Here is an 11,790-nt window from a genome sequence, read left to right on the forward strand (position 1 = left end):
GTTTGCTTTCAACCTGAAGGCATCAAGAAAAGGACAGTCCTCAGCCTCCCTCTCCACCAGGAGCAAAGGTGAACCACCTCCAGCAGCCAAACGCACACCCCAGACTGCTCACCTTCCAACTTCACCTTTGCAGCTGATGAGCCTTTTAATTCCTGCCCACGTTTATAAGCTGTCAGATCCCTTCAATTACTTTCCCTGCCCTGACTGGGAGTGGGGACAGCGGATGGCCAAAGCAGAGGAGGACTTCAGAGATGCAATTGCTTTGCAGGAAGCAGCATAATTAAGTATTTAAGTAAAATTCCCTGCATGGATGTGTTGCAACAGCAATAGAGCCAGGCAGAACCAACTCCAGAATTGGAAGCGGTCTTTCAAGAAGGTGAGAATGTGCAGCATCTTCCCTGCAGGCATTCAAGGCCAGGCTGGATGTGGCTCTGGGCAGCCTGGGCTGCTGGTTGGTGACCCTGCACACAGCAGGGGGTTGGAGCTGGGTGAGCACTGTGGGCCTTTGCAGCCCAGGCCATTCAATGGTTCTTGTACTGAGGCACTTAATGCATGCTCAGTATTGCAACTTACAGACTTAGTCATGGCTAAAAGACTTCCAAGAACCATCTTTAATTGAAGAACCCACCTGAACCTCAGGGTGGGGATGTAGGTGGCAGGGGCACAGGTGACAAAGGAGCTGCACGATGCCCTGAACTTGTGACTGTGACTCAGTAGGTGAAGCGTGATGGCTCTGACACATTCATGGAAACGGCTTCTTAAATTAAAACGTCTTCAGTTCTGTGCAGATCCTGAAACAGACACCGATGCCTTCATCTGAAGTGACCCATAGTGCAGAGGTAATGAAAGTATTCCTTCTACCTACACTAATTCTTGCTCTTCCCTTGAATATTAGCAGCCATCAGCTCGCATAAGGAGCTGCTCACATCCACAATGCAAAGTAATGCATCCATTTGCAGAAGCTGAGAAGAGCAGTTTCCAGAAAAGCTTTTATTGTAGCCATAGGCATGGGTTGCCAACTACAAATAGCAAACAGCCTTGGGTGCCAGTATTAGCCTCACAGGTGCTTTGCTGTACAGGCAATGCACTCATAAGCCCCTTGAACACATTTAAGACAGGGAACGAGCACTGACAGGCACTGGTGGCAGCAGGAAGATCTCGTGTTCTCGTTTCAAATGAGGCCTTTGGTCTCTGTAGGGTTTGGTGGGAAGCTGTGGTCACTGCCAGAATGCCCAGCTGCTGGCCTGCTTCTGGCATTGCACAGCCCTGAAATCACCTGGAATGGCCTTTGGGAGTGAGGGAGAGGCACCACCGACTACATGCACCATGAAGTTAAGCAGATCAGGGCATATCCATGTGTTTCAAGAGCCTCTTTGCAAGAGGAGCACTGTGTGGTTCCAGCTGGGTTCTATAACACAAACAAGGCAGCCTCCACAGCTGTGTTCCAGGCGGAGCAGAGACACACTGAGCCTGAGCTTCAGGTACCAAGCGCTGGAGGCAAATCGTTAAAGGCTTCATGGATTGCACTCTCACAACTACATTTCAACCTCCATGAATGTTTTCTGGGCATCCAGTGCCCCAACCAGCACTGCACACAGAACCTCCCCCTGTACTGCTGCAAACACACTGGCAAGGGAAGCAACTGGGGGATATGAAAAGCAGAAAACACTCCCGTTCCACTTCACTGATCACAGAGAAGCAGAAATCCACAAGCACGCACCCATTCAGCTCATCCTTTTTCATCATCAGTGCCATCACATCCTTCCCATTCTCCTACAGCTCAATTCAGTTCTTCACCTCCTCGCGCAGCCACAGCCCGTGAGATGACAGCAGCATGGGATCCTCCTGTGCCACCCATCACATGGCTCGAGTATCCCAGCCCCAGTGATGCTGTGGGGCAGCTGAACAGCTCTGCCTTCACTGTGACCCCAAAACAGGCCAGCCACTAACCCGGGAATAATGCAGCAGCAGCCACTGTCCCCCCTCACCAAGTGCTGTTAGTCAGCAGTATAAATACACACAGAAGGGCAGACGTGTGGTGTTGGGACACGACAGCGCCTAAAAAGGGCTGTGCCTCCATTTTAAGGATTCCTCTGCTAAAACACAGAGCGTGTGTTGGTTAATAAGGGACAAAACCCCGTTTCCCTTCTGCCGCGTGGCCTCGTGCTGCTATTTTGGATGTGGGTTACCATGGTAATCAGCAGAGCCCAGAATGAATCTGTGCCGTCATCATGCTGCAGTTTAGGGCACACAGCTCCATAGTATCTCACTATGGCCTGCAGGTACAAGCAGCGGTTGGAGCTGTCATGAAGACACAGGATTTAATGCACGAACCACCACCAGGAGATGTTCTCTGCCATTTTCTACATGCACTGCCCAGAGCCCAGCAAGCTTGGATTAAAAACAGTAATAACAACCCAAAGATCGCAGTGCCGGCAACAAAACACCTTCTGCATTGGCACTGTTTGCTTTTAGGAGCTCCATAGGCAGAGTTTAAAGGTAAATTACACGTGTATTTGTGGTCATGCACTGTCCTATTCCGGCACTCGGGGGAACAGCGCCACCGCGCGGCTGCTCCCGGAACTGCAGCGCTCCCAGCTCTAACCCGATGGAGCATTAATTTGTGACTCCCTACACAACTGGAGCCTACAAATCTCATCCGAAACACTGCACCTATTTTTTAAGGATCAGATACTTAATTCCCATGGAATTAAATGACATTTATCTTTCTGAACTACCGCGTCTGCACACATGGCAGGTCTGCACAGAGTAGTCTGCAAACCCCATGGGTATGCAGCCCTTGGGGCCTGGCTAGAACCGAAATAACCCCAATCAACAACAAAAGAGCATCGAGTGGCCATTGGGGAGACATGGCATGACCTTGCTGTGGGCACTGCTGGATGTGCCATCTTCTATTACCCACAGTGGGGACAGATGCCAAAGAATGGAAAGGATCCAGAAATAAAGCCCAGCCATCATCTGAGCTCTGAAGACTCGTCCTGATGTGAGAGAGGTAAAGCAGTTACATCGTGTATCAGGAAATGTGATGCTGGTGCCCCTTAGAGCAAAGAAGGGGATCGCTCTCACTGCCAACGTGGTGCGTTATCCATCCACACAGAGCCCTTAAGGGCTGATTGTGAGGGTGGGCAGTGATAGGACGAGGAATGGTTTGAAACTAAGACAGGGAGGTTTAGGTTGGATCTTAGTGGGATGTTTTTCCCCCAGAGGGTGGTGACGCACTGTTCACAGGTTGCCCAAGGAGGCTGTGGATGCCCCATCCCTGCAGGCATTCAAGGCCAGGCTGGATGTGGCTCTGGGCAGCCTGGGCTGCTGGTTGGTGACCCTGCACATAATAGCAGGCAGATGGAACTGAATGAGCACTGTGGGCCTTTGCAACCCAGGCCATCCTATGAACCCCTTGTCTATATGGGGCCTTTGCAGAGCAGGACTGCTGTGAGAAAAGCAGGGGAACATCCGGAGCTGCATGTTCAGTGCAAGCGTACAGATGAGCTAAAAATAAAGGTGGGGCCAAAGGGAGACATTTGAGTCAATGTATGTACTGTAGGAATTTAGGGCATGATTCATTAGCCAAAAAAATCCCAACACCCTCTGTAGCTATTTTCAAGGAGGTACATGCATAATTGATGCGGAACAAGAGTGGGCCGCAATTTCCCCCACGCTGCTTCTGCATAAATTACACTGCCTTGTAATTCATCACACTCCTGCTTTTCCCCCATGTAAGTGGTAACCCCTCATTTAACCATCATGGAAAACAGGAGCAAAGTACGTACAAGGGAAACAGCTGCAGGTTCGACACACACTCGTGGCCCCAGACAACTGGAAAGGGAAATACTTCTCAGTAGGAGGACCATTAGGAGGTGACTTCTCACTGTTGTTTCATTTTTGGTAACCACAGTTGATGACAGGATACAGAAGTGCTTCTAAACCAGCAGCACGAAGCTCAGGGAAGACCCAAAGCAAAAGATCATCGCAGAATGGCCTGGGTTGCAAAGGCAAAGGCACACTTGTTCAGCAAGAAGCCGTGCCATGGACAGACACTAAAAAGGAGCATGAAGTTTGCACAGAGATATCCATCCACCAGGGACATCAGTAACACATTTGCACCCCTGTTGCCTGACAAAGGAGGACAAGGCATCAGGAACGAACCAGGACAGGAGCGGGTAAGGTAAGGATGGAGGGGACACACAGCATGTGTATGCTGCTCTCCTGCCTACGTAATGGAGATTTCAGCATCAATCACGGGAAGCGAGTTCATTATAAAGACTGTCAGGAGGAAGGGTTGGATGTTCAGCCAAACAGATGGGTGTGCTCTGCTCAGCAATGCTCACATCACTCTCTTGTTGTGCACCCCATGCTGCCTGCCAGGCACCCAGCGGCAGCCATCCCTCACTCCACCTTCATTTCACATTGTGCACATCTCTACCTGCTGAAGAGGAATCGTATCCTTGGCTTCATAGTGACCCCCATCCAAGAGCCTGTATGGAACACAGACACCCAGTGCTGTTGAGCAGCACACGAATGGGGTGGTGGCTCCCTAAGAAAATACATATAACATGCATTGTCACCACAAGGACCTGAGACAAGACAAAATACCACTGAACCCATAAGGTAAGAAGAGTTCACAAGACAGGCACATTCCCACACTAAGAATGGTGTGAGAGTGCAAGGAACAAAGCCAAGGGAGCACACAGAGCACAGAAGTACTGTACAGAAGTACAGCCATTAAAATGTAAGCTTAAGGCCACACAGGAGCCCACAGAGATGCATGGAATGCTTGCAACACTCCAGACCTAAAGAACTTGCAATGTTCTATGCAAAACAAACAAAATCAGTGGCAGGAGGAGAGGTTTCCTTGGCATGCCCACTAAAGCTCTGCATTTTGGTTACAGGGATGGCTGAGGCCTCCTTATGAGCAGCCAAAAGGTTCATATGCTGCCAAGAGACGCGCTGTTATTCCGAGTCACCTTCTGGACATCCTTTCTCAAATGTCACGTTGTCCTGCATCAATTAGCCAAAAGCCATCACAAGGTGATGGTATAACAGGCAGGAGTGATAAAACCAGCCTCCAACTGGAGATCGTGTGAGCATCTGGCTGAAGTTCACACCCAAACCTACGTGTAATGAACTGTGATACAGATCTACTTCCTTGTTACTGAAAAGCAGAAAAGAAAGGCAGAAATCTGAAGATTATACACATCAGGCTTTCCCATCTAGCCCCGAAGCCAACAGAAAAGAGCTAAGGAGCTATTTATCCAACTCTGCAGGTCCCCCAAGGCCTAATAATTTTAGGGAAAGGCTATTTCTGTCTCTGCCATATGCTCTGCAGAGCAACAGAACATATTTTAACAAACACAGGTTTGGAGTCCCATGTAATCATCTCTGCTTCCTCCACATTCAGCACAGACAATCACATCAAGATTGCGTTGCACACAAGCCATCCGTGTCCATAGAAACTGCATGAAAGCACACACAGTCAGAGCCTTTGCACGCCTTTAGATCCCAAAAACCTGGGAAAATGGCTCCAGCTCTCATTGCTGTGCTGCAGTCACAGGGCTGGAGCTCCGCATGTGCTGTCAGCACATAACAGAGCAGCAGCAAAACACAGCAGTGAGGCCGGGTGGGCAAAGGAAGTGTATAAACAGGAGGGGGAATGGCTGTTTGTGAGGGTGGGCAGTGATAGGACAAGGGGGAATGGTTTGAAACTGAGACAGGGAAGGTTTAGGTTGGATCTCAGTGGGATGTTTTTATCACAGAGGGTGGTGACGCACTGTTCACAGGTTGCCCAAGGAGGCTGTGGATGCCCCATCCCTGCAGGCATTCAAGGCCAGGCTGGATGTGGCTCTGGGCAGCCTGGGCTGCTGGTTGGTGACCCTGCACGCAGCAGGGGGTTGGAGCTGGATGAGCACTGTGGGCCTTTGCAACACAGGCTGTTCTGTGATCCTGTGTGCCAGCAGAACACCCAGCCCTGTGCCACAGCAACACGCCTTCACAGCCAAGGCTCTGAGTGCTGACCTGTGAGCACCCCGTGCTTGGTGTGACAGTATTGGCATCCCCAGCGTTATCATAACAGGGAAAGCATTCGCTGCTTTTCACTGCATTTGCTGCACCACAGCGCACAATAAAGAGAATTAATCTTAGGGGTCACACTAGGAGAATGCATTCCAACAAACACCCACGGCACACAGAGAGACGGGTAACTCCAAAATACGGGAAATTTGGGATGAGAAATAGCCAAAGCCTATTTTTTATTCATACCTACGCTGCCTCTGCTATTAATATCTGACTTCTCTTGCGTGACTTGAGGCTATTTTAAAAACGAAACCTTGTTCCCATGGAGACCATAAGCCGGTCAGCACATCTGCTGCAGAACAGGGTGACACGTTTGTTACATGAGAATTTCAGAGCTCAGACTGCCACGAATCCACACCCGGCGGCTGATCCAGGGCTCTGAACGGCAACAAACAGAGAGGATAATTCGGGGACTCTTATTTATTATTTATCCCAACACCACGCAATCAGGATCCGCATTTGCTTGCAAACAAAGATGACAAAAAACCTTTTCCCTTTTCCAGCGGAACGCTAAGGGGGAACTTAATTTGAGATTCAATTAGCGCATTAAGAAACATTCAATTAAGCTTCCCGGTGACACGGAGCAGCGCCGCTACGCTCACGTTCCAGAAGCAGCAGTGAGCCTGGCAAGCACAGCCAAGGAGAGGAGCCACGTTTCTTATTCTTCTCTTCCCACCCCAGCAAGAAAATCCATCCACGTTCCCTTCTATCGCTGCTTACGATGCTCATCCCCACCCACCTCCTCCTCCCCTTGCAGAGAACAGCTCACACAAGGCGAGACTTTGGGACACTGGGGTCATAAAGGACAGCACAAGGCAGATGTGGGTGCCTACAGGAACAGAGGACGCGCTCCATCAGCCTCCCAGAGCACCCAAGGCAACTCCAGGACAACTTTCAGTTGCACATCCCATGACTGAGAGCTGAGCCGTGCCGGCAGCACCTGGTGGGACACAAGGTAGGACACAGCTGCCATCTGGAAGTCACCAGCAACAGCCAGTGTGGGGTTGGGAGCTGCACAGACACAACCCAGAAGCCCATCCCTCCAGCAGCACTAACAGCCTGATTTGGTCTGACAGCCTCCACTGTGTCAGCGTTTCTCGTAACAGCAGCCCTCGCTGTTTGTATCACCAAGGTCACCACAGACGTCCCATCCCACACCAGTCACACCCACAGGCTCCTGAGGGTCAAACATCCTCAACAGTGCCCTCCAACAACAGGCTGCCTTCACAACAAGTGTGCAGATCTGGCACTGAGGGTCAGCATTTGGTGGGCACAGTAACGACAGACCAATGGTTGGACTTCATGGTCCTCAAGGTCTCTCCCAGCCTCAGTGATTCTATGATTCCAAGTCATCCCTTCCATTGGAAACAAAGCATAGGTCAGTGGAAGACACCTACCAACAGCTCCAAAGTTCACAGCGCTTTCCTACACCTACCCAATGGTGCTGCACACAAGAGAAGACCTCAAGCCAGCCTCAAAGTCAGATGGATATTGGTATGCTATAGACCAAGATGCTCTGTAGAAACGTATTTCAGTTCAAGCGTGACTTGTGATGGTTTTGCCTCTCTGCAAGCCTACGGGTTTAGGTTAAGCCAAAGCCAATTGGTCATAAGGGTGGTTTAACCCAAAAGATGTAACCGTTGTACCCCTTAACTGCGTTGATCTAAGAACAAAGGTGAGTTACAGCAACACTGTGCTGCCATCAAGGCTGACGTTCTTTGGGGAAAGGGCTGAATCTTTTATTCACCTGTCAAATGCCTCAATGGCTGCTAAATGCTGTGTAGAAAAAATAATGATCCAGCCCTCTGTCTAAGGAATAATCATATTCTGCAGTAAGTTATATTTTAGAAATTAATGACTCATCGTAGCATTGAGCTCATCCTGTAAATGACTGAATTTCTAACCTGCTCCTTTGCAGATATATGTTTTATCACCCTCATCAGCGCTGGATTTGGCTCGTTGCACATCTGGCTGGCTTGGACAACAGCGCTCGGTGCCACCCGCTTCTGCTACCAGAAAGTCTGTGTTTCAGAGCAGCCCCAGCTCATGATCATCAACCCGTCTTTCCAGATGTCATAAGCAAACAATTTTGTCTTGAGGAAACCAGAAGAGAACTGAAGGCAGATGCAACAACCAACCAGAGTGCACCCATCGGTCCTGCAGGAGCAACAGCACAACCACATCCAGGGGCTGGGAAAACTGACCTGAAAACAAAGTTGTGAAGCTCTTTAGATTTCCTTTACTTTCTTGGAGGGGGTTAGAACAGCATTCTTTGTTCAAGGCATTGCCATGGCCTGAGAGCTGCTCAAATCACAGTAGGACCTGCTTCCTTCTCTCAGTATTGCAGATGAAAAAGTAGCGGGCGCAACCACAGCCAGAGATGCAACTGCAGGTGTAACTTGGTCTGAAAAGAAAACTGACTTCAACTGTCTCTAAAGAACGGTCAGCAAAAAGACTTCCAGGAACAAGCTGTACGTCTTCGTGCCATTTTAAGTGAAGTTACTATGCCAGAAGTGGACATGGATGCTCTACTTGGAGACTCTGGTAACAGCTCAGAGGGATTTCTAAATGCTTCAACACACTCAGGAAGACTTCAGCAGCAGGCCCTGCTGGATTCAGGTGCACACAACTGAGCTTCACTTCAAGCACCTGAATCACCTCCAATTTGCAATTAGAGGCAATTAGGCCTACAACCAGGCATAACAGCCCTGCAGAACAAGAGCAAAGCACCAGGTTCCCAGCCAGACTTCAATTTTAGCTGCATCTTCCAGAGCTGAGCTATTCAAAATTGATACCTCTCCACCAAAGAGGAAACCCAGCCAGCCACCCACCCAGCCAGCCACCCTTCAGAGACTCAGTCCAACATCTCTACAAAGGAGGGCAGACAGAGCTGAGACCTTGGAGGAGAACACACAGGTGAGCATTTGGTGCCCCAGGGCAGAGCAGCCCCCCAGGCAGGGCTGCATTTAGGGCAGCAGGGGGGAGGGGACGGGGGCTCAGTTCTCCTGCAGAGCCCTTATCTCCAACTATCAAAGTCTCTGCTTCAGACGCTGGCTATCCCTGGGGACTCCTAGTCCAGTAACACAGATACAGCCATTTACCACGAGTTTTTTCCTCCCTGGATTGCATTAAGGTGTTCCAAAAGGCTTTAACAACTCCCGGCACACACACCTGCCCAGTAACCAGGAGCCTCTGCTCTGCACTGCAGCCAGGAGCACAGCACACACACTGGGCACTTCCATTGGACAAGAGCAGAGCTGTGACACCACCTTTGTGCTGCTGCTGTTGTTGCTCACCTGAAACTTTACTCAACAAAATAAATTCCATTTGAAAATGGCAGGTACTGCACTGCAAGTCAAAGTAGGAGGTGGAAACGAAGCCTTCTGGAGGAAAAGAAAACCCAATGAATTATCATTCCAGCATCTGCAAAATTCTAAGTGTACGTTTGCAGCTGGCCTACTTATCCCCTTACTCCATGGCGCTGATAATTGACTTCTGTCCCTCAAGGGCTTCTGAAACACAACCGAGCAGCACCAACGTGGCTGTCAGAGGAGCAGCATTGCACAGCCAGCCTGGTTTGGGCCCCACAGATCAGCCCCAGCTCTGGGCCGCTGCTCCAGCTCTGCTCACAGATCAGCATTTGAACTGATGGTTATTGGAGGCACAACGCAACCTCCACATTTCCCCCCATGGATGCTCACACAGTGTGGACCCGGAGCTGGTCCCACATCAGACACTGCCCAGATCCACAGCAGGTAGGCACTGTCAGACACCCACACTTACTACGCTGCCTTCCAAGCCAAAAAGGTCTTTTCTCTCCTCGCTAAGAGGCATCCTACATGTACATCATGTAACCTGTTTCTGTGTTGGTCTGATGAAGTCCAGCGCTGGAGGCCCACAGCTCTGCCACTGCTGGCACACCCAGCTCCAAGGGACAGCTGTGATGGTGGCACGAGCACCAGCTCATCCACACATCATCCTCTTGTAAATTCAACTCACTGATGAACTTCAAACAACAGTTAAAGGCAACGTAAAGAAAAGTTGTGTAAAGAGTTCAAGTGTGGGGTTATGCAAAAGGAAGGTGGCAATAAAACTTGCACAGGCAGCGTGAAAACTGCATCACGGCTCTTAACACGCTGATCCAAAACAGACTTAAACTCCTCAGAGATGTTAATGTCCTTTTCTGTAAGGAAAATAGGGCCGTACATACAGCGGGGACGTTACTTGAAGGCAATTCCTGCTGTTGGGACACTTTTCCCCCCTGCCCTGTGCTGTTAGCAGAGGAACTGCACCCCATCAGCTGGGGCTGCTCTGCACACAGCTCAACTGCCACAGCAAGAACACAACGCAAAGGGCCCCTGCACTAAACGAGCAGCCACAGCACCGCCAGGAGACGAGCGGAACTGCTGCATGGAGAGCAGCGCTGTATGGAGCGCACACGAAGGGCTGCTGTGACCTTACCGAGCGCTCCTTGGAGGCAGCTCCTCCGCTCCGTGCCGAGGTGGGAGGGAGCCCTGCAGTTATTTTCGGCGTGCAGCTCACACAACCCAACCACAGCTTCCTACGGATCCCACCGACGGACCCGCCGTGCCCGCCTGCATCGCAGGGCTCGGGGACCGACACAGCGAGGGGCACCGCGGGCACGGAAAGTCGTCTTAGAAAGAGACCGAAATGAGAGCCGTCATTGCGCTGGAAGGGCTGCGTTCAGGAGCACAGCTGCCTCCTGCTGACCTGACACCGTATCTTCGTACGGACACACTGTGCTACGAGAGCCGGGCGCTGCCACGTGCAGGGGCTGAGCACAGCGCGCACAGCGGGACCCGAAGCGCTGAACTCGGAGCCGTGGAAGCTCCGGCAGCTCCTGAGCACGGACACAGCGCTCACAACACAACACAGCGCTCACAACACAGCGCTCACAACACAGCGCTCACAACACAGCGCTCACAACACAACGCTCCATCCCGCATGAGCACGTTGTGAGCCGCTCCTGGTTACCGCACAGCTGACAGCGTCCGAAGGAACGAGCAAAAAGTGCCGGGAGCATCTCAGCGCACCCCGAGCGCAGGTGAGATGCCGTGTCAGCCTGGGAGCCAACCTGGCCTCTCTCCTCTCCCGGAGGCTCAGCACCGCCACGTGCAGCGCTAATCCCCGCTCTATAAAGCGGGGCCGGGATGCTCCGAGCGCAGCACGAGGCAGCGCCGGTTCCGAGGCCTTCGGCACCGCGGGAGCCGCCCCCGGGGCACCGCCGCTTCCGCCCCCAACACCCGAGACCGCGGCACCGCACGGACACGGCCCGGCCCGACTCCGCTCCCCTGCAGGGATGGGCGCCCTCACCTGCCGCAGGATGAAGCTGGTGGACGTGGTGCTGCCGTCCGAGCGCTTCAGCCGGCTGCGGCGCGTGGCCGTGCCCCTCGTCACCTGCGCCGGGGAAAGCGGAGACGTGAAGGTCGCGTACCGCCCGCCCGCCCCGCCGCCCCCCGCAGCTGAACCCACCGCGGCCATCACGGCGACGAACGGCGGCACCTCCGAGCTGCCGGGAGAGAGTGCGGGTAGGGAAGGGAGAGGGCGGAGGGAGGGGAGAGGGAGGAGCGGGGCGGGGGGCGGCGGCACCTGGGAGGCGAGGGGCGGCCCCGAGGCGGCGCCGTCGGTGTGGGGGAAGCGGCACCGCGCGGCTCAGCTCGGCACGGCTCCAAACCGGGC

At 52.2% G+C, this 11,790-nt stretch overlaps 1 protein-coding gene across 5 annotated transcripts in view; it reads right to left on the reverse strand.

Annotated features, from left to right (window-relative positions):
* The window catches only part of CACNB4 (calcium voltage-gated channel auxiliary subunit beta 4), a 62,824-nt gene extending 51,172 nt beyond the window's left edge, over nt 1-11,652 (reverse strand). For 2 of the 5 annotated variants that reach the window (XR_001556655.3, XM_085552145.1), the window contains exons 1-2: nt 11,584-11,651; nt 11,425-11,508 (exon numbers count right to left, since the gene is read on the reverse strand). Coding sequence is in view for 3 of the 5 variants with exons in the window: in XM_085552145.1 (XP_085408271.1) it covers nt 11,425-11,508; nt 11,584-11,592 (93 nt within the window). In the remaining 2 variants the exon portion in view is untranslated. Of the gene's footprint in view, nt 1-11,424; nt 11,509-11,583 lie in introns of all 5 variants that reach the window. The other 3 variants (XM_015869092.3, XM_015869095.3, XM_085552149.1) reach the window with 2 other exon arrangements.
* Nucleotides 11,653-11,790: the final 138 nt, after the last annotated feature.

Source organism: Coturnix japonica, chromosome 7 (genome assembly GCF_054131305.1).
Source record: "Coturnix japonica strain WE chromosome 7, WE-NBRP24, whole genome shotgun sequence".
Lineage (NCBI taxonomy): Eukaryota > Metazoa > Chordata > Aves > Galliformes > Phasianidae > Coturnix > Coturnix japonica.